The sequence below is a fragment of the Stegastes partitus genome, unplaced genomic scaffold, assembly GCF_000690725.1.
Source record: "Stegastes partitus isolate 25-593 unplaced genomic scaffold, Stegastes_partitus-1.0.2 Scaffold228, whole genome shotgun sequence".
Classification (NCBI taxonomy): domain Eukaryota; kingdom Metazoa; phylum Chordata; class Actinopteri; family Pomacentridae; genus Stegastes; species Stegastes partitus.
The window spans coordinates 380135-404965 of NW_007577959.1; the positions used below are offsets into that span (position 1 = coordinate 380135).

Consider the following 24831-nt stretch of genomic DNA (forward strand, 5'->3'; position numbering starts at 1 on the left):
TCACCTAGTGCTAATATGTTGGATGTAAATCTATTTATGCCTCTGTGCCGGCTACACCTGTGGTCTGAGACATTATGTTTTTGTATTGTCTATTACATTCTTGTGAATATGATATCTCTTCAAATTTGGCACAAACGTTTACTTGGACTCAACAAAGAACTGATTAAATTTTGGTGGTTAAAGATCAATATCCCTGTCATCTCACAAGAATTAAACACAAATGTCTATCAGGATAACAGAATGAACTGATGGCATTTTATACCCAAAAGGTCAAAGGTTAACTTCAGTGTGACATTATTTAGTTTATTAAAAATGAAAACTATTATTCAACATCTTAATTTAGGAACAGAGCAAGAGATTTTAACTGTATTTCACATGACTTGGTTGTTTACCTTAAAACGGTGGTGACTGTTTGGTTCTTCTGTTCAGACTAGTTGAAGATGTGAGTGAAGGATCCATGTTTTAGAATCAGCTTAATTGGAAAAACTTGTTAACACATACAAGGAATATGGCTCTGACTTGTGTAACTTCCCTGTGAGGAACAAAAAACATCATGTTTACTTCATATATTAAAAAAAAAAAAAATCTGGATGAACGTGGATGCAAACTGCAACTTTACTGTTTGGCGAAGGCATACAAAAATGAAGCAGTGACTTTGTTTTTCCCTGTTTCTTGGCCAGGTGTGGAGCCAGAGCCCTTTGAAATGGGGGAGCATCTCGTTGAAGCAAGTGGAAAACTTTTCCTCCTGGACAGCATGTTGACCTTCCTTCACAAAGGGTTGGCTCATCTACTGACTATGTGGCTCCACCTGGTGGCAGTTCAGGCTCAGTCTGACTCACTGCTACGACATCACTATAGTGGTTCAGTCAGTGTGACACCTAATGAACTAGATGCTGACCAAGTATACAGATAAAGCAATTCCCATCCATCCATTAACTGTACACCGCTTAATCCTCACTAGGGTCACAGGGGGAGCAATTCATTCTAGTAAAATTTTAAGTATTCTCCTTAAATAGAGTCTTACCTGATTTCTCTTCATATCTGTGGTTACAGCGGCCATCGGGTCTTGCTGTTCTCTCAGATGACGAGGATGTTGGATATTCTTCAGGACTACATGGAGTACAGAGGTGAATGAGGTTGAAAAGTGGTTGACTTGACCATGTGAGCTAAATTTAACCTGCATCTAATGTCTTTTTCACAACCTGCTTTATATCCCGTCCTTTAGAAACACTGAAGACATGCTATCAAATTTATATTATAACTTCACTGGCTACACTATTCTTTATTCTACCACCTTAATGGCAAAATAATAATATATATTTCATTCTTAGCGATAAATAAGTCCTGAATTCTGCTCAGGTTACAGCTACGAACGCCTGGATGGGTCCGTCCGTGGGGAGGAACGAAATCTAGCGGTGAAGAACTTCAGCAGCAAAGACATCTTTGTTTTTCTACTCAGCACTAAAGCAGGTGACTGAACCCCTGATGTGTACAAAAAGGCAAAGTTGTGTCCTTGAAAGATTTAACTGAACATTATCAGGTGTGGACGAGGTTCATAATGTGCTTTTTTAATGTATCAGAGGTGCAGAATATTTCATATTGTATAATTTGTCAACTAAGAAAATATTCTAAACTTGTTTCAGTCCGTTGTCCCACACATGACGTGACATCTTGATGCTTGCTTTTTTTGTTTTTAGTAATATAAATAGACATGGTTGGTAATCTTTATGGTAATTAAAGTCATTTATGATGCTGCAAGTGATAAATTGCATCTTTCAAACAACACTGTGGCAAGTTTGTAGATAACGCAGCAGTTGTGTTTTTTTTTAAAGTCCGCTGTAACTAAGCGACACTTGCAAGCCGTTCTGTATATCTGAGTCTCCGGCAGAGTTCATAGAATTAGCTGAGAGAGGAAAGGAGTCTGATCACACAGAGATAAGCGCTGCAGCAGAATGAAACACTGTTGTGAAAAAGCCCAGCAACTTGTCTTTTTTTTTTGCAGTGTGAGAAAGTAGGGAAAAAAAGTTTATTTCCTGTCACAGCTTATCACTCTCTGTAAGCTATTTAAATGCACCAGTCCACCTGTAGAAAATATCACAGAAAAGGTGCAAAAGTGAAGTGCGTTCAGCTATAGTGCTTTTGCTTTCTCTCTTTTTACAGGGGGAGTGGGCATGAACCTTACAGCTGCTGACACTGTCATCTTTGTGGACAGTGACTTCAACCCACAGAATGACCTGCAGGCTGCTGCACGCTGCCATCGGATTGGCCAGAACAGGTGACAGATTATTCCAAGCACTGCACTATGTTAATGACTTACCATTTTTTAGACCCTCCCGGTTAAAATCAAGGTTGTTACCTTGGTAACACATCAAAATGTTTTTTTTTTTTAATGTGCTGTAATATCATGTGCGAACATCATGACTGACTAGTTCCACCATGAAACAGCAGTGTCAAAAGCACAAAGTCAGACTTGCAGGATTTTATACGTAACAATCGCAAGAACCCAATTCTGTCAACTTGCAGGTTACTTTCTGTATTCTTCTTCTTTTTCAGAATCCAATTCCAGTTCAAACATGTTTGGCTAAATTACTCCAATATTACAACTTGCCATTCTGTGGCACACAAATACACAGATTTTGGATCCATGTTTGGTCTTCGTAGCCAAGATAAACTCCTAATCCAGGGATATCACCTGTATTGTAATTGTATTATAATCATATTGTGTATCACCTGTATAGAATTTGAAAGATTAGGTGTTAAATAGGCTCTAATGAAACATGCTCTTAAGATTATGAAAACTAAATCTGGCATTTTAAACTAAACTAAAACTCTGGATGTGTCTATCTGGGTTGCTTTTAAAAAAAAATAAATTCTGTCTCCCAAATCCCCCAATTTTAATAGAAGTGCAGTACGAAGCTTTAATTGTTGATTGACTGTGCCTTATTACAGGCCTGTGAAAGTGATCCGCCTCCTGGCAAGAGACACTGTGGAGGAGATAATGTACTCTCGTGCTGTATCCAAGTTGCAGCTCACCAATACTGTTATTGAGGAAGGACGCTTCTCTTTAATGGACCAGGCTCAGTCAGCTGCTGCAGGCCTGCAGGTCTGTGAACACGACACCATCATCAACAACATATTCTTCGAATTCTACTGTCCTTAGTTCCAGTGTGTGTGTGTCCACTTTAATTTCAAACCTCTCGAGTTGAGTTTTCACCTCTTGTACTCACCACTTGTGTTTCCTGTCCCACACAGCTGAGTGAGATCTTGAAGTTCGGGATCGATAAGCTCTTGTCGTCAGAGGAAAGCTCCATACAGGATGTGAAACTGGAGAAGATCCTTGGTCCGTCACGTGACAACGAGTGGGTGGATGATGAGCAGTACACCCCACTGATGGAAGAGGAGGAAGAAGAGGAGGAAGATGAATCTGATGTGCAAAGTATGTTTTATTACAGTCATCGCTTTACAACCAGTAACAGGTCAACATCTGTGACTTCAGTTTCATAACTTGGTTAGGATGCAAGTGGGAGTCGTACTATGAAGCAAGATTAGTGTGTTAGCGGGGTATGTTGAGCGTCAAGCCAGCGTTTCAGCGGGACTCTCTTTTTATCTGTTAGATCGCCATGGTAACTGATGCTGCACAGCTAACCTGCTCTGGAGAAGGTTCTGTTCAGAGTTTGTGATGTAAACCAGCTGTAAAAAGTGCCACTCTTTCACGAAATCATTTCTTGATGATTCTCTATGAGTGATACAGATTCTCAGCTGAAGGAGAACGTTGTGTCTGAAAAACTGTTGAGCTGCACGTTAGTAACACCACTGCACAAAATCGTGCACTTTCAGCAGGCAAACGACCTCAAGAATCTACTGCATTCAGGCGATGTTGCAGAAAACACATGAATGTGTTTTTATTTTTCATCCTAATTTGCTGCCATGTTTGTTTACCCCAGCTGGTGCTGCAGCTAATAGAACACAGATACAATATTCAGTCAGTAACAGAAATTTCGCTTTGATTTGGCGGAAAACTAAAATGATTTTCACTTACTCTTCATCACAGGACAGTGTCAGAACTAAACGCACTTCTTGAGTATCATGTTTATATGTATAAAGTGTGAAGCTTAAGAGCTTTAATGTTCAGCTTGCATATCAGAAATAAGCGACTGTCTTTAGAGTTCAGTTTTCTACCAGCATTCCTCTTTTGCATCATCTGCAGTAACAAAGCTTTTTGCCCTCACACATTTTTTAATAATAGCTCTCCATTATAGCAACCTGTTCTTCATTAAGTAGGTGGCACACAATTGCTCCATTTTGTCCAGAAGAACAGTCAAATGACGCATCAAATGCCCCCCTTTAGCCTGATGAAAAAAGCCTGGTTAATAAAAAAATAATTTAATAATCACATGACACTGATTATCTCTGATTGGGGTTTTGGATGTTGTAGAGCTCTTGTTATGTCAGACTTGCTACACCCCTCTGGTGTGATTTGTTGTTGTTAAACAGGTTGTTCCAGCAAACTTTAACCACACATGAAAACAAAGACACCACCAACAAAAGCAGATTTCATCTATTAGCTCATATTTGCCTCCTCAAGTATCAAAGAAAAGAGAGTGGATGTGTTAATGCAGACTTCGCCTACTGCTCAGTCTTGTCTGTCTGTCAGTCAGTGTAGCTTCATCTGCTTGTGATGATCGCCTATGCTCACCGTCATGTTGTCCCATCCTAGACCACATGTACTTCTTTGAGGGGAAGGACTACAGTAAGGACCCCAGTTCTGAAGATCAGAAGGGCTTCGATCGGTTGTTGGAGGAGCAGCTGGTCGAATTCCAGAAAACTGCAGGAGAGGGCCGAGCTCTTCGGCACAAAACTGGAGTACGATTCAGTCACTTTAACTTACAAATATGTTGGAGATAGGTTCACATTTGACAACACTTGAGGTATTTTTGTAAAAAAAGAGGAGATACAACCCAAATGAGGTTGATGAATATGTTATTAGCAGAGTGGGTTTGGTGCATTTTTAACATACACATTGTACATTCATCACTTTAATAGACAAAACCTTTGTCCCCATTGTCTTACAGTGTCTGGACATAAATGTAGCAAATGAAATTACCTTTTGTATAAATGATTATCTTTCAGTTTTTGTCACGAGATGTTTTTGCCACAAACGAGACTCATGGCATTCAGTCTGGTAAATAGTATTTATTCAGGGCATGATGTTTGCAGTAAAAACCACCTAATTAGGTCATGTGTTGACACTTGTGGTTTTGGTATGCATCCATTGTTGCCTCCTCTAGCTCTACAAAAATTGCATCTCAGTCAGCTTCAGGCAAGTAGGGATAAGTTTCATGCTAAAAAAAATAAATTCTGGATATGTCATTTTGATATGCAGAAATTAGGTTTTATGATTTAATCAATGACCAGAGAGAACAAAGAGGGAACAATGTGGCTGTTATTTTTCACAGGTTTCACTATCAGTGCCCCTTGGGATTCCAACGAGGAAGAGGAAACCTCTCACTGAGGCTGAGCTGGAGCTGAGGAGGCAGAGGAGGGAAGAGGCTGCAGCCAAGAGAGCCAAACTTCAGGAGGATATGAAGAAGAAGCAGCAGGAGCAGAAATACAAGAAAAAGTAAAGATTTATCAAATGATTTACTCTGGAGTCTTTTCCACAGACATTTACCTTTTTATTTGGTGTTTCATTTGGTGTGTTTGTCACCCAGGATGGCATGGTGGGAGTCCTGCGGCTACAGATCCCGGTGCCTGCAGCCTGTGGACAGTGAAGAGGAGGAGGAGGAGGAGCAGGAAGATGACAGCAGCATATGCTCCACGGACTCTGACAGCACCGATATCCGCTATGTTCTGGGGGACGTTACTCATCCTCACACTGCTCAGGGAGATGCTATCATCGTCCACTGTGTTGGTACGACCTCCATATCACTGAGCCGCTTTGTGTCACAGACTGATGAGACAGACTGCATGTTGTATTTATGGTAGTAATGTTGTCTGTGCAGATGACTCAGGCCGGTGGGGCAGGGGAGGCCTGTTTACAGCACTGGAGGTGAGATCTGATGAACCACGAAAGCAGTATGAGTTGGCTGGAAAGATGAAAGGTATAATTAATTACGATTACAAGGAAAATAAATCCTTATTCCATTAGACGCCCTCACCTGTGGGGTGTGGCTGAGAGCAATAAATTACAAAGTTGAAGTGTAAACATTACATTTCTTTCAGATTTGGACCTCGGAAACGTGCTGCTTTTCCCCATTGACGACAAACAGTCCAGACTTGGTGGCCAAGATCAAGTAGGTTCTGTAAAACCCCTAAACATGCAGCCCCCTTCTTCACTAAAAAAGACTAAAAGCTCAGGAGCGTTTTGTTTGTTGAACTCTTACAAGGAGTCAACCGATATGATTTTTTTCAGGGCCAATACAGACAACGTTTATGAGTACTCAAGGAGATGATAACCGAAAAATCCATCCATTATCTATACACTGCTTAATCCTCACTAGGGTCATGGGGGGGCTGGAGCCTATCCCAGCTGACTTAGGGCGAAGGCAGGGGACACCCTGGACAGGTCACCAGTCTATCACAGGGCCACACTTAGAGACAGACAACCAAGCACACTCACATTCACACCTACGGACAATTTAGAATCACCAGTTAACCTCAACATGTTTTTGGAAGCCGGAGAACCTGGAGAGAACCCACTGGGACGCGAACCAGCGACCTTCTTGCTGCGAGGCAACAATCCTAACCACCGAGACACCTTGCAACATAACCGAAAAATGACAATCTTAATGTTTCCATAAATTTCAACACAAAACTTTGCTGAAATGCATTTATTTAGTCGTGTTTTGCTATGTTTAATTCATAGAAAATGTTTCAACATTTATCCAACAAATCCAATGAAACCAGTCACATAGTGCTGCATCAGAGGCAAACTAAAACATTTTTAATAAATGTATTTAAGCGAAAATCGGTTAAAAAGAAAAAAAATGATGAAAATTGCTAAATATCAGTGTCGATGATGAGCCACACTGATAGCTGGTCAGTCTCTAGCATTGATGGTGAAAACATTATAGATGGCAGAAAAAGTTTTGAAAAATTCCACTTTGATGTTTTCTCTCTCATGTTACAAAGTAAAGAACCATCGTTACTTGCTGCTGCTGCTATTATTGGTATCTTGAAAAGGTTAGTTTGATTCAGAAATATGCCAATGACATGTAATGTATCGTGGCAGACATTCACTCTGCTCACATTTGTGGTAAATGTTAAGAGGTTAAACGAAGTTAGCTGGTGTAAATGCTTTTTCCTTTCAAGTCACACCTTTTTAACCCTATTCAGGACTTTTGGGGTCTTTTGAAAGTCCTGAATAGGGTTAATGCAAGTGTCTTCTCTGCTGTAGCAGTCATCAACGGTGTGGTGCACCTGCCAAACTTGTGGCCAAGCAGCAACCGATAAAACTGTGACAATGATTAGATAACACCTTAACCTGCTTCGAACTCCTTCCTGTCACCTCAGCTGGCCCTGATCGTGGCGCAGCAGCGAGACAAAGCCAACAACCTGTCTGGTATCTTTCTGACTGCTTTAGACGAAGGTCTGAAGAAGATTTATGCTGCAGCCAAAAGAAACAAGGGTACAGTCAAACTTTCAATATTCAAAAGTAAAATTCAGTCATGAGCCGAAGTAACACATGTTTATCTTTTAGGATGTGATGAAAGAAGGAAGGGTGGGGCAACTTGAAAGCCACATTTGATTAATCTGTTTTGTGTTATCTTTTTGGCACTGCTGCGTGTGTGTGCACAGACGAATTCTTGCGAACACAATTACTGAAGAACAGCACATGAGACAGGAATTTAAATTCCCTCTGGTGACTCTGCACAACAGATTAACCGACAAGAACACTTGGCACTAAAATGTTCAGCACTGTTTAATGTACTTGCTGGAAAGCTGCATGAATTTGCAGTAGTTAAAATAGTTGCCTCAACTTCCCACAATTACCTAAAAATGATCCACTGCAATATTGATGTTTAAAATGCTCATAGAAAACTCTCAGTTCCAGCCCATGTAGATAAAATAACTTGTTTTCAGTTTTCAATCTGACAAGTGGAAACTAGAGGCTTCTCTGTGCACAGCCGCCTAGCTAGCTTCTACCTTAGTCTGCATACTGTAGCGTCTATTGATGTGCAAATTTACAGCAAGTAAGGTGATTTGTTTGAATTTTAATTTTAATTTTGGCTCTACAAAATGCACTAAATTCAGTTGAAGATTATTTTCTAATGATTATTTTAAAGATGTTTAAATTTTCTTTATTTTGAGGCAAAGATTTGAACATTACCAGTGATGTAGTGGAAGTAATAACAGTGCTCTGTTTATTTAAATGTAGAGGTGCAGTAGAAATATTTTGTAGATCAATGAATAACCATGATCTCAGCGTTTATCTAAATAACATTGATTGGCCATAGCCCTAGCTGGAGCAGGTTGCAGTTAGCGATCCTGCTGTCCTTCGCTAACAGCTGACTGTCTGTTTTTGTCTTTTCCCCCGGAAGCAAGTGTTCATCTTCCTCGTATCGGTCACTCCACCAGAGGCTTCAACTGGTACGGCACAGAGAGGCTCATCAGGAAACACCTGGCTTCCAGAGGCATCGCCACTTTCATGTATCTTCTAAAGACCTCCAACAGTGAACAGCAGATGTTTTACCCTGTTAACATTGTCATGTGGTGTTTTTTTGATATGGTGGAAGTGAGTTTAGCAGTAAACAACATGGATAAGAATTTCCACCTTGAAACTGCAGTTTACTGACAAAAATCTCAAAAGCATAGATTCACACTTTCATAGTTTTGTATATTTCAAACCTGAAGATCCAATCCTGTCAACTTGTAGTGTGGGGCTTTTTGTCTCATTATTTCTGTTCAGTATCAGTTTCCAGTGTAAACATGTATGCAACTTGTCATTGTGTTGATGTAGAGTAGGTTTACAGTATAGGTGAGCTGGTGTGCTCGAGCTGCAGCGACTGACAGAGCTGTTGGTAAAGAGGCCAAGACTTTAAAGTTGTGGAGGCAACAGTGTAGAGTTACTTGTAAGCTATTTAAGGTAGGAAGGGAAAAAACAGCTTCTAAATATTTAACTTTGATGAGTTTTTGGTGCCTCAATCAACAACTGAAGGAGAATTTTTTAACACATGAACTCTAAACAGCACTGACATTTGTTGCAGTCATCTTCCCTTAACCTGACTGGCAGATACTACCACAGCAGAACTGTCAAGAAAACAGCTGCGCCTCAGACATCCACCTCTGCGACCTCCACGTCCTCCCCTGAAGCTCACCTGCAGAACAAGTTGACTGACGAAACAGAAGCAGAAAGCCCAGGACCCTCGACCTCGACACAGAGCCCTGCACAGCTCCCCAGTTTCATGAAGGGAGTGTGTGTGTTTTTCTACAACCTGGCTGCATCAGAGAGGAAGAGGCTGGCCCGATACCTTGTCACATATCCTTTCTGACAGTTTGGTTTGTGGGTTTGTGGGTGAGTTTGTGTGAAGAGAACCTGAATAGCTTAAGAACTGCAATCGGGAAATAATATCTTTTAGCGACGAGAAGAGTAGATTTCAGGCGGGAAGCAGGGGATGTGTCCTCCTTGAAAGTTTAGAAAACAAATTAATTTATCCTTGATGCGAAAAGGTGCCACATGCACATTTAGACAGTTCACTTACCCAAACAAAAGACAGGAAATATATGCCAATACATGTACTGAATCTGTACAGAATATCTGAAAGCCTTATGGCGTTATATTCCATTATATTTTAAATTGTCACAAAAAGTTGATGCAGAAAAGAAACAAACCAGAAAAAACACACCAAAACGCAGGAAGTGGGTGTTTGATGCTCAAGATTTTGAAATTAACTCTACAAACATCGGTTGCAGTAAGGTGTGAAAATAATGTCACGTCTCCTTAGCTAAAGTTCACTTATGATGGCGATGAAGAGGAGATCATGAGTCCAGAGGTCACGCACATAGTAGCGGAGGTGGAGCACGACATCCACACACAGGTGAGATTGATCTGACATTTATTTTCCCCTCACATTGATTTGTCAGGCGTAGGAGAGGTAATTTAGATCATGACAGATTGTTTGTAGGCTGCGAAAAGAGTTTCCAGCGCATTGACTGGTTCCTCTGAAGCAAAGCGATAACGCGGTAATCAGTGATAGAGGAAGTATTGACAGCTCTAATATCAGACTGTAGATGTGCTTTATTACAAGGGAAAATTCTGCACTGAAGATGTTACTGAAGTAAAGTATCATAAAATGTAGTCAAAGTATAAAACATAAACATACTCGACGCAGAAAAAAGACCCGACTTGATGGTTGTCGAACATTATATCGTTTGATTATTATCATGAATGCACTAATTTTCTGTCGTAGTAATTTGAAGTGAGATTCATTTTTCACTATTAACTGGAACTGGTGGTTATTTTCAGTATTGAATAGTCTGCTGTTTATTTTCTGCTTTGATCAATTAATTGTTTGGTTTGTAGAAATATGGAAAATAGCGGTAAATGCTGTCTCAAGTAATCCAAACGATTGTTAAAATAGTTGCTGACTTTCTGTCACCTCACTGATTAATCGACTAATGCTGTACTTTTATCAGCTGTTTGGTAGAATAAACAATAAAAAACATACTTTTTAAAAGTTCTTCTTATGTTTTTGTGTACAAATCTTAAATTGTAAAATAACTAAATGTGTCAGATGAAAGTAGTGAAGTCAAATATTTCCCTCCAAGTTGTAGTGAAGTAGAAAGTGGCATGCAAGTGCAGTACAAGTATCTTGAAATTAAAATTCACTCAGTTAAATGTGCTATGGTACATTCTATTACTTCTAGTAATATAACTTAATTTTGTGAACCAGGAGCTGCAGGATCTGGTGCGTCAGTACTCCCAGGCTGTTCCTGTGCAGACGGCCTGGCTGGAGTCCTGCTTCTCCAAACAGCAACAAGTCGACACGACGACGTTCCAACATCTGCTCAGATAACACTCTGGTTTAGTGCTTTGTTGTTGTTGTTGTTGTTTTTTCAAATGAAATGATTAAATCATGAAATGAATGAAACTGGTCTGCTGCTTAATGAATGCACTAAATACCAAATTATTTCCATGGATGGATTATGACACAATGGGCTGCTGTGCACAGATGTGTAAACAGCCCCCAACTCATCCCACAGAGGAGAGAAGCTCTGAAACTACAAACCTCACAGACACGTTTTGTGGTTGGTTTGTGTCGTCACGTGTGCACCTTCAGATGTTTTGCATCTTGTAGAGTTTCTTTGTGGTTATCTTTTGTCTTACTTTAGTCTTTAGGTGTCTCGTGTAATTCATTTGGTTTCTCTTTGTGGTCATTTAGCGTCTCTTTCAGATTGTTTTTTTGTTCCATTTTGGTAACTTTATGTGTCCTATTTGCCCTTATTCATCTCTCTGATTGTATTGCATCACATTTGGAGCATTTTGTGTCTAGATCTTGGTTGTTTTACATTTCTTTGTAGTTGTTTTGCTGCACAATGTAGTTGTTTGTGTCTCATTTTGGTCCTTCTGCATTATCAGTGTCGCTTTGTGTATTATTTTGATTGTTTGCAGCTCTTTTTTGTCTCATTTTTATGATCTTTAAGCTCAATTTGTGTCACATTCTGGTCCTTTTACAGCTCTTAATAGTTCTTTTGTTTATCATTTTAGTAATTTTACATTTCTTTATGGCTGTTTGGTGTCATGTAAGTTCTTATTGCATTACTTTGTTGGCATTTTGTTTCATTTTAGTCACTTTGCATCTCTTTATGTTTGTCACATATCAGTCCTTTTACATTTTGTGTTTCCTTGTGGTTGTTTTACATCTGTTTGATCCTATATTGTTTCATTTAGGTCCTTTTGCATCCCGTAGTAGTCGTTTTGTGTTGCAGTTTGCTTGTTTCTCTTTATCGCCACTTAGTCTCATTTAGTTCCTTTTGCATCTCTTAGTGGTCATTTTGTGTTTCATTTTGGGCCTTTTACATCTCTGTGTTGCCTTTTTTGTGTCTATGTGGCCATTTTTTGTCACTTTTCTGGTCATTTTATATCTCTATCTTTGTTTTGTGTCACATCTTGATCCTTTTACGTAACCAAATGGTCATTTTGTGTCTCAGTGTGGTTGTTTTGCATGTCTTTGTTGTCATTTATACCTCATTTTCTGAGGTATAATAATTCTGGGATACAATCAGGAGCCCCAGAGCCTGTGGCCGGTAGACCTGTTAAGAAAAATCTGTCCACAATCTTCACAAAAAAAGACTATTAAGGGTTTATTTATGAGTGAAATAAAGAGTAAATAAAGTGACATCTATCTCTGCTGCTGTGTTGGAGGTTGGTGTTGAAGCATGTGCGGGGTTACAGCTAATGTAACAGTAGACAGGATTATAGTAACAAATCCTGTGTGTGTAGGAAGTGTGGCGCGCGTGCACGCAGACGATGAAAGGTGGAGTTTGTTGGCGGGGCCGCGCATCTCAGCGGCGCATCAAAAACACAACCCGACTGAAGTCACTGCGTCAATATTTCACATCAGCGCCGTGGAGACGACGCCGAGGACAGCGAGTAATTTATATTTAATTTGATTAGGAGGCGTCAAGGCTGCTGAAGTTGAATTTTCGGCTCTATTTTCTGCGTCAACAAGGTGGAGGCTGAGTTACCTGAAGGAGGTTTGATAAGTTAGAGCAACGACGGTGAGTTAACTTAATGTTATCTCACTTTCCCATGTTACCTGGTCATGTACTTCGACTAGTATTATACTCTGCGTGAAGCTTATGTGAGTTTGACTGAACAAAAAACCCAGTTCACAAGTTTGGAGTCGTTAAAACCTCAATTTTTACGCACATTTTTGGCGCAATTAACCTTTAACTTCGAGTTAACGCACGAGCTGAGGTGAAACTGGCAACATGTCGCTTTAAAACACTGATAATAGTTTAAAACTTTAAAACACATGAATGTAAATGTGTGATAAAGTGTTAAAAAGTCAGACAGAAATTCAAAAGTACACGGAGAAACATGTGGGTCAAGTTGAGTGGAAAGTGCGAACAACAGGCGACCACAGCTTCTAATGAGTGTGATTTACAGGAACAGTCGGGGTGTATTGGAAGATAAAAGCCGCTAAAACGAGGTTACACAAGCTTAAGGTCATATTCAGTAGCTGTTTGGGGAAAGTATGTTATAGGAAAACGAATATTTGACCCTAAAAATGTGTTTAGAATTATTTATTTCTCATTAAATTCACCCAAAACGCATTAACAGTGTGTGTGACAGTTGTTGGCATGTATATGCTGTTATAAAATGTCATAAAAGTGAGAAAACAATATTTATCAAACATTCAGAAATCTAGAGATGATTTATATCTTCAGAAATGTCTGAGGTTTTACTCTTCCTGTCAGTTAGAGGCTTGGTTTCCTTATTCCCACATGTGCATCTCCTGAGTATTAAACCAACCTGACATTCAGAGAAAAGTCCCCTGTGTGGGAGACACTCCGTCATGTGCTACCGCACTTATGGGCAAACAGAAAGATACCTATTGAAGTGTTGGCTGACGCATGAAAAGAAATGCAAATATCGGATATTTGGCTTCCTCTGTGTTGTTTAGAGTGACACCCTGATCCTCAACAGATTCTCAGGTGCAGCTTAAACCGGACACACATGGATGTCAGGAGGAGGAGGCCCAGTGATGCTGCCCACCTCAGTCTACTCAGCACCAAATAGGTGACAAACACTGTTACACAATGCAACACAGTGCAACATGACATAGCGGATGTTGTCTTCACCAGTAGATTTCTGACTTTGATGGGAAAAGATGAAAGCTAAATGCGTGCATGCTACAAAGTGCAGCACTGAAGACTGATCTTCACCTGTTTTTTGTTATGTTTGACAAATGTGTTTTTCTGGCGTTCAGTCAGCTGAGCAGCCACCACAACACCCCTGAAGAGGACGATGAGACAATGAGCACCGAGCAGCAACAAGCCAGCATTGCCCACCATCCAGACTCCACCTCCCACCGTGACGCCCACCACCCTCCTCCAGACCACGCTTTGCTCCGCGATGGCTCCATGTTCAGCAGACAGCGGTCGGACCAACACATCCACACACTCCCCCAAAGCAGCTTCTGCTCATCCCAGCCCCATCACAGCCTGCCGGCCGGGTACATCCAGCCGACTCCGTTCCCGAGCCATGTCGAAGGCAGCTGGCTCCACCCGAGCTTCCCCAGCGGCTCGTCTGCGTATCCCAACAGCCTGCCATCCTGCCTGAGCCAGAAAGATTACTCCGGGTACTCCGCAGAGAGCTGCCTGTCCAGGTACAAGTTCCTTTCGCTGCCCAACAGCCACATGGCCAGCATGAGCAGCCTGGAGCAGCCGATGTCTCTGCGCTCCAACCCGCCGTCAGCTGAGCTCTGCCACCACACACTGTCTCCGTACTCGTGTTCGCCACAGGGAGCTGCCTGCTGCGCTCAGTGTCCCCCAGAGGCCTTCAACAGGGGGCCAGTGGTCAACAAGCGCCCCTGGCCTCAGTACCATCCTGCTTACCCCCCGTACTGTAAGTCTGCCCACCACAAAAATGACAACAGCAGCTCCATTCATCAGACTACAATATAGCAGAGTCGCACAGATTAATTAATTAGTTATCAGCTTATTTAATTCATGGTAAACTATTTTTGATTCTTGATCAAGAAAAAAAAGGGGCAAAATTCTCTGATTTCAGCTTCTTAAATGTGAATATTTTCTTCCACTATCACAGCACACTACAGTTTGAGTTGTAGACAAGACAACATTTTTTGGGAAATACTGATCAACATTTTCCACCATTTTATGACGTTTTATAGACCAAATAACTAACCAGTTAATCAAAACCAGAGTCGACAATGACAGTACTTGTCAGTTGCAGCCCAAGAAAGAGTTTTTTTTGTCTCTTTTGTCTGTTCTGCTTCAGATCCGGGTGACTGCAGACTTCCTGGAGCTGAATTCACACAGATGTGAGATTTTATTTTTTTTTAAATTACGTTTCTGCCTCACACTGATAAGACGTGTGTTTGTAATACTTTTTTTCTTTTCCTCACCTCTGAGCAGTGGCCACAACACTCCACCCAAAGAGAGGCATCCTCCTTACAGCACGCCGCTGTCTCTGGAGCAGCGTGAGTGTTGACCACCAGATCAGCAGATAGTTGTTGACTGAGCCGCAGTGCAAACACCTGTAAAGGTTTGTTTAATCCTCTTTAATGCAGGGAAGGTCTTTGTCACTTACGAAGCGGACAACGACAAACACGTCAAGGAGATCATCAACTTTGTTGCTCTGCTGCGACACAACGGCTTCGACACACATGTATGTACAGGGTTTTATTTATTTTTCAGGTTTTATCAGAAACTGTGGAGAGTAGAAACTCCAGAAAAGCTGAGAAAAAAAGAAGTTTTCAAAGCAGGCTAGAGTGTAGTTACTTTGTTTTGTTTAAAAAAAAAACAACCCCACTGTTATTAACCTAGAAGTGACTATAACGTATATAGTTAGAACTGATTTCAAGATTTTCATGATAACTTATATGTCTGGCTCTGGCCCCAAGCTGCATAGCAGAAAGTTCATGGGAAGCAGTTCATAACCTCCAAGCTTCAGCTGAGGCCCTTCTGGCTGTTCTGAAGTGAAGGATTAAATCTAAAGGAGTCATCAGCTTTATGACGACCTGCCTGAAGAGATGAGGCTCAAGACACTCTGTCTGCTTTTAAGTCACCTCCTAAAACCCACTTTATAGACTTGCCTTTATGCAATGTTGTCTTTTATTGTTGTTATTATTTTATGCATTAATATTGGCATACCACGTTTTGTATTTTTGCACATTTTGCGTCTTTATCTTAATTTTTCCTGCTTTGTTTGGCTTTAGCGCCTGACTTCCTGGTTTTATGTTGGCCTCGAGGTAGCCTGCTTTTGTTTTGTCTGTCAAGCTGATTTATAAACCCTTGTTTTTGAAAGTGCTATATACAAAAGATGTTGTTGTTAATAAAAATAATAAATAGAAATAATTTTACAGCTTGACACATTTAAATATATGATTTGAAAGTAAAAACACACAAATGTGAGTTCCACAAGGGTCAAAAAATACTCTGAGCTCAGCTTGTAACCTTTATTTTTAGCAGCCTTACTTCAGCTGTTTTTGTTCTCAGTGAATCCTTTTTTGTGTGGCTTTAACAAACTAAATTGTGATATTACATAATGTGGGGTAGTGAAGGCTACCTGTGGCTTTGTAAAGAATGCATTCAGCTCTCTTGCTTTAGTTGTGGTTTCTTGCTGTGTAACACGCTGTTTGCTTTGAAATTATCCATTTTTATGGCATAAAACGTATGTATGGCAAAAAAGGCAGATCTTCATTGTTACAAAAATGTGACTACATGTAGTAATTTCTTTTTTTTGGCTTTTAGGTGCAGTAGATCTCATTGTTGGGTGTCAGGGATGAAATAATCTGACAGATTGTGCCTCTGTTTGTTTCAGATTGACATATTTGAGCAGCAGTTCAGGAGCATAAGTAAGATTGACTTCATGGAGCGTTACCTCAGTGAGGTAAGATCGGTCAGAACTTTCTAAGAAATGGATACAAAAAAAGAACAAGATAAACCAATTAAAACTGGTTCAATGTAACCATCTAGCCAAGTTGTTGCATCACTTTCTGCAAGAGAGAGCATGTTTAACCAACAGTTTAATAACTGCACAAGAATGAAAATGGCTCCGAGACAACAGAGGTATCGGTGAACTGTCACAGTTATGTCAAATTCTTATCCAGAAAGAGTATCTGATCATCATCATCATCAGTCCGAAGTACTACGAGACGGTGACGGCCTCCCCTGTCGGCCTGGAGAATGACGAGAGGACCTTCAACACAGTTTACATTCATAAACAGGTCAGAGTCCGTCGCCTCCTCAGAGCAGCACTGACATATTCACTGTTAGTACTGTTGGGACTTAGATGTATGGGTGGTTTTCTTGTGTGCAGCTCCAGACTGAATTCATCCAGAATGGAAGCAAGAATTTCAGGTTCATTCCCATTTTGTTCCCCGGGGCCAAAAAGGTACGTTTCATACATGGTGACAGGAGGTATGTAATTACTCTTCAAAACCACAAGTCTCATAATCTGCCCGCTCTGTGTGTGTTTTGTTTTCAGTGTCATGTCCCGAACTGGCTTCAGAACACACATGTTTACGGATGGCCACGTGATCGGGACGACATTTTGCGGCGGCTCATGAGGGTGGAAAAGTATAACCCGCCTCCCATTGGAGAACTACCGACCATCGTTTCCATCCCCATATAGAAAACTGTGAGCGGAAGACTCAGACTGGACTGAAATCCAAAGCTTGCTTTCTGGAATGCTGTCGGTCATTGTTGAGGTGAACAGGGACGCATGTGTGGAAAACCAGTGGGGTCATATTTTATCTCATTTTTCTTGACATTTTATTAATAGCACTTGTGTCTACAAGTTGTTTTTTTTCACAATTGTAAGGCACAACCTTAGAAGTCGGTCCTTCAGTAGGATCAAACATTAACTTGTCGCCTCCCTGGTTGGTCTCTTTGCGCAAAATTGTAGGGCTGCCCATGACCAAAGACTTTCCTAGTTGACTAGTTGTTGCACATTTATGATCTTAACTTAATCATCTAAATATACATCAGAAAGTGATTATGGGTTCCATGGCTGAGTGACAATGTTACAAGTAAGCTAGCCCTGCTAACTCGAACACAAAACCACAGCTAATAATGAGGCTTAAAAATCTAAATATTACAAGTGTGCAGACGAAGGAAGCTGTAGCAACGCCGGCAAAAACAGTAACCATTCTGAATGTGTCAGAAAAACCAGCAAGAAGATTGAACAGTTTGTTATTGAACCGAATCGTACAGTAGCCATGGTCCAACAAAGCACTCGTCCTCGGTCAGTTTTCACAACAACTGTAGGAGCCGATCCTAATGCTGCCATCAGTCTGTTGCTGCCCACACTGGCCTTCTTTAAAACGAGACACTTGGCTGCGTCATCGTGGTTCGGTGGACCATCAAAACATCATAATGTATGCATATTCAGGCCTGACAACTGTTCTGGCAGGAACCCTGAGATTGCATGTAACCTTCTTTGGGTTGCTCTTTACCTTCTGAAGTTATTCCACACTTCAGATTTCCTGCCAACACATGTAATTAATTTTTAATATCTGAGACCAGCTGTGTAAACAACAACATCTGTCTGTGGGGTTAAAGTAGTTCTTTTTCTTCCTGCAACCATCTGACCAATCAAAACTCCCCTCACAGACTAACGTTGGGGATCTTTTTGGAGGGAGCCCAACAAAATCTTACTTTCTTTTCCTTCTTTTCATTGACAGTATTTAATGTCCACTTTTTTTCCCCCACACCTGCAAGGTGCAGCATTTAAAGTCGCTCCTTCACAGGGGTCTAATGTGAACTTTCGCTGGTTAGCCTCTTTGCAAGAAGTTGCACCTAAAGACACCCAACTAGCGACTCATCGTCAGATATTGAACTTCTTATTTTGCCAAAGTTGATCTAAACACATTGGAGTGTAAGTTGTTCTCCAGGAAAAACCATGAGCAAACATTAAAGGCCAGTTTATTGTTACTGCTTCCCTGTGTTGCCTCTGAAAGTGGACATAATACTGGTTCTATACATAGTTCAGCAGGCAGCTTTCAGTCTGCTGTGCTGGAGCTCCCATTGCCATTCTTATCAAACACAGAAAAACACATGGGGCTTCTGAAAGCTTGCGTCTTTTCGCTTTTCACAGGATATGACAGCTGCTTACAGATTTGTCTCTTGTCAACCTGCTTGTTCCTGAAGTGTGGCGAACACAGTGACCTGACATAGCTCGACATTCCTGGAGAATCTAGAACTTGCTGTGGTGCTTGAGCAGCGTTCATGGAAAGCATGTACAAATCAAAACACCTAAATCCCTGCAGCAACTACTTTAATTACAGGTCTTTTAATAATGTGAAATAACAGTGTGGGTGATGGTGGATGTGCTCGTACAGTTTGTTTTGAGCACCGTTTATTTTCCTGGCGCACTCACGGTGTGATGTGTCCGGAAATTTTGAGCTGGGTAGATGATGAAATTCACATCATGCAACATATGGACACATGGAAGCTTCTATATTATGTTATTAAATCTGGGGTTACAAAGGGTCATGGGACATGGGAGAAGTAAAAGAACAGCTTTAGGAAGCAGCGTTCACATTGAACAGTGAAGTACTGCTGCACCTCTGCAGCATGCTTCCTGAAGAAAGTGAGATGAACTGTGACCCCATTGGTTTCCCATATTAATGAGCACAATGTCTTCTTTTGTTGAAATGTGTGGCTGTGCAGAGATTGTAAGATGCTTGGTGAGCCGTTTCACTGGGATCAACCTTGTGAGTTTCTTTAAATTCAACATTTTTAAATTAACGTACAGAGAAGTGCCAGCATTGATGTTAGACAGAGGCAAAGCTTGTCACACTGATGTGCATTATGCCGTATGTTCACTGGTGCTACTCCTAGTTTACTCATTTTACAATCTGAAAAGTTGAGTTTTTTTTAAGAATGTAATTCAAAGCTAAATGATTGTACAATCTCAACACACATCCTCGTAAAAGAGATTTTTCATATTTTAGTGGGAGTCTTGTGCATACGTTATAGTTTAATATATAGTGGATGTGATGAATAGTCTGATGACTGTATAGTTGCAGAGTGGAACAGCAGAGCTTTTAATTGTGATATGTAAACATTGACAGATTTGGTACACAGTCTTATTACAGGTGCCTGCTCACTGCAAACAGCTGGCCAGCTGGATGCAGTTACTGTAATAACAGAAATGTACTGATTTAGTCTGATGTTTTATGTGGTTTTGCTGTCATGTGCATGTTGTTAAACGAGAATGCAACTTCAGGTTTGTGGCTGGTCAGGTTTACTCACCTCTTCAGGCAGCACTGGAATCACCTCTTTTGCTCTGATATTAAATTATGTCAAAAGTAAATTATTTTTTCAGCACCTTTCTCATAAGTTGCTCTTCAACATGACTTAATATTTTACTGAACATACCAGAGTGCAGGGAAAAAAACTAGCAAAAGTGTTGTTAAATATAATTATGACAGACAAAAGCTACAAACATGTTACAATCATGTTTAATTTTTTTACTGCACTGGAAAATTTCTCAGTGGATCTTTAATGCTAAATGTCAAAGTAATTAAACCTGCAGCACTGAATGCTGCGTTTGCTTGCGCCCTGAGCTTGTTGTCGTCGTCTTTGGAAAACACGAATGTTTGTGAAGCTTGGCCCAAACTTCATAGTTAACTGCAGACAAGCAGAGACCTGGAGTTATTTGCCTGCAGGGCCATGTGAGCATTTTTCTAATAGTGAGCTGCATTTTTTTGTTTGGGAGCAAGCCATGAGAGCAGAAAGTGTGCTTTACTATTAACTGCAGATGCACCAACATACTGACAGGTTTGACACTTTGAGCCGAGCTGCTCGTCTTGTATCGCTCAGGAGGAACGAAGCCTCAGAGCAGAGAAGCAGAATAGATTGTGTCTCTCCCCAGGTTATGCTGGTTTGTGTAGAAAGGCTGAAACAGGATGTTGTACCAAGATAACAAGCTGACACAGCTGCCTGCTTGGTTCGTGGTGGAGCTTCTTAAGAATCGGCAAATTTAAACTCAAATGGGTCATCGCCACCCGCTTGTGGTTAGACAGAAATCACGTGTAACTCAGTGACACACTTTAAGAAAACGTTTGCGTGTGCAGAATATGTTGTGTTCCTCATTCCCGATAAGGTAATAAATAAATCCTGCTCGACGTAACCGATACAGTCAAGATGCGGATTAATGCTTTTATCTTCACAATAGGAGGTAACACTGCAGATGTTCATACAGACATCATAAAAAAAATCTGAATACAGTGTTTCATATATTCATCCATATATTGAAAAGTACATGAAATAATATTAATTTTAATAACATAACAACAAAAGGACAATGACATCTGTAATAAAAGTGGATTACAAAGTGACATTTTATGTAAATAACTCTTAAGAATTAGGTAACAGAGACAAAAATCAGACAATAGTTCCATTTTACTGTATGTAAAAACACTGAAGTGCTATTTGTTCAAAGCTACAAAATACACTTAAAAAGCAGGAAGCGTTTTTTTTTTATTTCCTTCAAGGAAAAGTACTATAAAATAAGTTACAGTACAGTGAATTTGTCCAAACCGACTTTTTGTTCCCGTCTTCCAGCCTTTTGTAAGCACAAACAGAAGTAACTCATACAGGAGGAAAGAGATATCGTTTGAAAGTCATTTCCGCCCCCCCAAAAAGAAGATGAACAGCCGAGCTGTCTTCGATAGCCGTGTGTCTCGTGTGTGATCGTGTTTATAATGGTCGCACAAATGCTTCTGAACATGTGAAACCTTTGAGTCTTCATCGTCTGTGTGTCGGCTTGCCTGTGTCCTTAGTAGAAAGAACTTTGTACTTCATGAGCTCAGAAAATTTAACAAATACTTCATGTTTAGTCACATAATACGGAGGCAAGTCCTCATACATCGTCAGCCGGCAAAGGAGGTATGTTGAACCTTGGTCTTGTGAAAAAAGCCATCTTCTCTCTGCAGACAAAGAACACACAACTTATGATAACTCAGTCCTGCGTTGTTGTACAACATGAATCACCACAATCAATTCTGTGTCTCTAGGTTAACCGTTCAGTAATCTCTTTTATGTATATTAACTCTCTGAACCCCCCCTTTTTTTTTGTTCGCGTCACATTTTTACTCGCTGTGGGCTCATTTGTAACTGCATTATACAGTCCTGCCCCTCTTTGGAAGCAGCACAATCATAGCTACAGCGAAGCCAGGAATATCTACTGTGCAGTGTTTTACTAGCACAGGCGTTACCAAAACAACTACTTTTAATTTGTTTCTTTGCTTGTCTAGTGTCTGTTCTAGTCATCATCCTGCAGTTCAGACCGGTTTAGCCAACTCGTCTCTGAATTTTTGCCACATGACTGTTGGTTGTAGCTGCGTGAATCATACCTTCACATCTGTGCTCAGCAGCGCAGAATCTTTTAAGCTTTTTACAGAATTTAGCTAGAGCACATGGGGTATGTTTGGAGAATTCTCAGATGTGTAAAGTGATTTTGATGACACTGGCAGAATATCCCAGATGACTAGTTCAGGGGCCGTTGGAAAGTTGAACGTTTGATGATTCCTTCCATTTTTACAGTTTCTGGCTGTGATAAATGATGTAGTTGTGGCAATGGGGTTTTAGGGTTTACAGGTTCATGAGTCAAAATAATGTGGGGGAGGGAAATTAACTTAATTAAAGCTAAGCAAACCCAGCCCGTCATATACAGAATTGGCCAAATATTAAACCAGAATGGAGGCTGACAGGGTGCTGGTGTGTTCAGACAACTGGCTACAAGTCATCGTCAACAGGAGCAGACAAAATGAAGCTACAAGGTAACAGCAGTCCAATGATGTGGTGAAGCATCAACCACTCGCTTTTTATTCAGCGTTTCCATGGAAAAATGAAAGAAAACCACTTCTTGCTGTGAGTCACTTGTCAGAGCCGTAACAACATCAACAAGCACTTCAGCAGCAGCAGCTCGGCCACAGTGCAGCTCCGCACACTTCCCTGATTTGTAGATTTGTCACTCGTAATGTGAACATAATACAACGGCAGCTCTGAGGGAAGGTGTTGCATAATAGGCCGGTTGTTGCGTCAAACTTTTCCTGTGGAGAATTTGACCACTAGCGGCACGACAGACAACATTTATATACATAAAGCAATGTTTCACTGCAATGTTTGGCTGCAAGGTGGCGCAGGTGGTAGCACTGTTGCCTCACAGCAAGAAGGTTGCCGGTTTGTATCCCGGTGGGGGCACCGGAGTTTGCATGTTCTCTCGGAGTTCTCCGTCTTCCTCCCACAAGTCCAAAAACATGTTGAGGTTAATTGGTGATTCGAAATTGTCCATAGGTGTGAATGTGAGTGTGCTTGGTTGTCTGTCTCTAAGTGTGGCCCTGTGATAGACTGGCAACCTGTCCAGGGTGTCCCCTGCCTTCACCCTAAGTCAGCTGGGATAGGCTCCAGCCCCCCATGACCCTAGTGAGGATTACGCGGTGTATAGATAATGGATGGATAATGGATGTTTCACTGATCTACAGGTGAAAATAATGCACCAACCAACACCGAGATATGCTGTTGTTGCATGAACAACTGATTGCTATTTATGGGACTACATGTGCCTATGAAAGTTGATCACTAAGTTTAAAAACAAATACAACTGCTTTTATCCTGATCATTCTTTTTTTTTTTTTTTTTGGCAATCATCCTGATGTTTCTGTTATTTTACCTGCTCTGTTCCCAAGATCATAACCAATCCCTTTGTTTTTACCAGTTGAAATAGCTTTTATAAACTAATGCCACTCATCCTTGCAGTTTTCTCCTTTAGAAGTGATCACAGCTCCCACAGTTTGATTGAAATGTTAATAATGCATCAAATTGACTTGATTCATTCATGAGGATTATGATTATAACACTGAAGCCCATAGAATAATTGTAAAAGAAATAATGTCTTTGTTACACATTCAATTCTTCTGTAAATCATTGTTAATTACAGTCTAGATCCCAAATATTAACAAGGATGTTAGACAAACCACACCCATCCAGGCTAAACACTGGGATCAGAACTGTGTCATTGCCTCTACTGTAAATGTCATGATAAAAACCACTAAACAAGAAATGTTTACTAAGACACACCTTTGTTATCACCGTAGACACAAAGTTATGTGAATGTCTGCATCGTGCCTGTTTAACCCATATAAACACCGCGGGACACGTATATAAACTATGCAGCAAACCGCATGCCCCCACCAACAGCAATCACTTTTTGGCAGATGATCGCATTTTGGCACTTTCCCAGGAAAGTTAGGAAATAAGTCTGGTGCTAGGAAGCAATGCACAGCTGTATTATTAGAAAAGAAATGCACTAAACAGTTTTGTAAGACCTTAATGAGGCAATACGCTCTGTTGAGGAAAACTGGATGTAAACTTTGAAAACTTTCACACGTCATGTGTAATGCTGCGAGGTTAACTACTTCTAAATGTGCATCCAGCATTGGCTTTTTAACTTTGATTTATAGTTCTGTGTTGAATCACAGGTGCTGTAGCCTGACAAGCAGTTACCCAGAAATGTAATTTTGCATTGCAGTGATGCAAACAACTGTGTTTCATCTGTAATATGTCATGTTTGCGAAAACATAATGCTTCTTGACAATAAAAGTAACATATTACAAGTTGTAATTGTGCCGTGCTTACTAATAACGCCAGTGCTGTAGCCAGCATTGGCTCTATACCACTACAGCTCAACCAACTCGGGCAAATGTTTAATTGACTCCAACATCTTCTCTCTTTTTTCAAATGGAGTAATTTTGTTCGAAGTAGCTGTTGTTCAATATTGTTTAGCTCCAAAGAGTAGTTGTAATTAGTCTAGGCTGTTTCATTTTATTAGTAAGATTTGGTTGTTAGGTCTACGCTTACACGTCTCCTCTCACATGATGTCCTTCCAGCCAATTGTGCTTAGGCTATGATTTTGTTGTCAATGTTGGAACACTTATGGACCCCAAAGACTAACCTCCCACGAATCATAAAACTATGTCAGCATTTCTGTATGTATTTCATTAAACCTATAAACATGCCTAATACGCACACTTTAAACAAAGCTTGCATATACAAGTGTGTTTGTCAGGAAGTGGCTGACATTAACTTAGAAGTTTTCCTCTAACCTCCACCTCCTGATGTAAGAAGGCAGGT

At 40.6% G+C, this 24831-nt stretch overlaps 3 protein-coding genes across 5 annotated transcripts in view; 2 read left to right on the forward strand and 1 right to left on the reverse strand.

Moving 5' to 3' along the window:
• The window catches only part of chd1l (chromodomain helicase DNA binding protein 1-like), a 16755-nt gene extending 4406 nt beyond the window's left edge, over positions 1 to 12349 (forward strand). Inside the window, exons 10-25 of one of the 2 annotated variants that reach the window (XM_008281287.1) lie at positions 681 to 777; positions 1054 to 1127; positions 1360 to 1470; positions 2161 to 2275; positions 2950 to 3103; positions 3253 to 3436; positions 4718 to 4863; positions 5457 to 5620; positions 5712 to 5911; positions 6003 to 6101; positions 6223 to 6293; positions 7513 to 7627; positions 8541 to 8649; positions 9233 to 9478; positions 9956 to 10037; positions 10893 to 12349. In XM_008281287.1, coding sequence (XP_008279509.1) covers positions 681 to 777; positions 1054 to 1127; positions 1360 to 1470; positions 2161 to 2275; positions 2950 to 3103; positions 3253 to 3436; positions 4718 to 4863; positions 5457 to 5620; positions 5712 to 5911; positions 6003 to 6101; positions 6223 to 6293; positions 7513 to 7627; positions 8541 to 8649; positions 9233 to 9478; positions 9956 to 10037; positions 10893 to 11015 — 2090 coding nt within the window. In that variant the 3' untranslated portion in view covers positions 11016 to 12349. Of the gene's footprint in view, positions 1 to 680; positions 778 to 1053; positions 1128 to 1359; positions 1471 to 2160; positions 2276 to 2949; positions 3104 to 3252; positions 3437 to 4717; positions 4864 to 5456; positions 5621 to 5711; positions 5912 to 6002; positions 6102 to 6222; positions 6294 to 7512; positions 7628 to 8540; positions 8650 to 9232; positions 9479 to 9950; positions 10038 to 10892 lie in introns of both variants that reach the window. The other variant, XM_008281286.1, reaches the window with a different exon arrangement.
• A 176-nt stretch (positions 12350 to 12525) lies between these two features.
• traf3ip2l (TRAF3 interacting protein 2-like) lies at positions 12526 to 20260 on the forward strand. The gene is made up of 10 exons (XM_008281288.1): positions 12526 to 12720; positions 13652 to 13744; positions 13935 to 14572; positions 14966 to 15008; positions 15103 to 15167; positions 15258 to 15355; positions 16511 to 16579; positions 16800 to 16916; positions 17009 to 17083; positions 17177 to 20260. Exons 2-10 carry the CDS (start codon positions 13686 to 13688, stop codon positions 17321 to 17323), a joined length of 1311 nt encoding a protein of 436 aa, XP_008279510.1. The 5' UTR covers positions 12526 to 12720; positions 13652 to 13685; the 3' UTR covers positions 17324 to 20260.
• A 696-nt stretch (positions 20261 to 20956) lies between these two features.
• The window catches only part of wwc3 (WWC family member 3), a 50648-nt gene continuing 46773 nt past the window's right edge, over positions 20957 to 24831 (reverse strand). For both annotated transcript variants that reach the window (XM_008281291.1, XM_008281290.1), the window contains one exon: positions 20957 to 21626. In XM_008281291.1, coding sequence (XP_008279513.1) covers positions 21560 to 21626 — 67 coding nt within the window. In that variant the 3' untranslated portion in view covers positions 20957 to 21559. The remainder of the gene's footprint in view (positions 21627 to 24831) is intronic.

Coding starts and splice junctions, on each gene's coding strand:
- traf3ip2l (XM_008281288.1), top strand. CDS start 13,686: ATGTCAGGAGGAGGAGGCCCAGTGATGCTGCCCACCTCAGTCTACTCA. Junction 14,573..14,965: donor TCCTGCTTACCCCCCGTACT/GTAAGTCTGCCC, acceptor GTTCTGCTTCAG/ATCCGGGTGACTGCAGACTT. Junction 16,917..17,008: donor CAGTTTACATTCATAAACAG/GTCAGAGTCCGT, acceptor TCTTGTGTGCAG/CTCCAGACTGAATTCATCCA.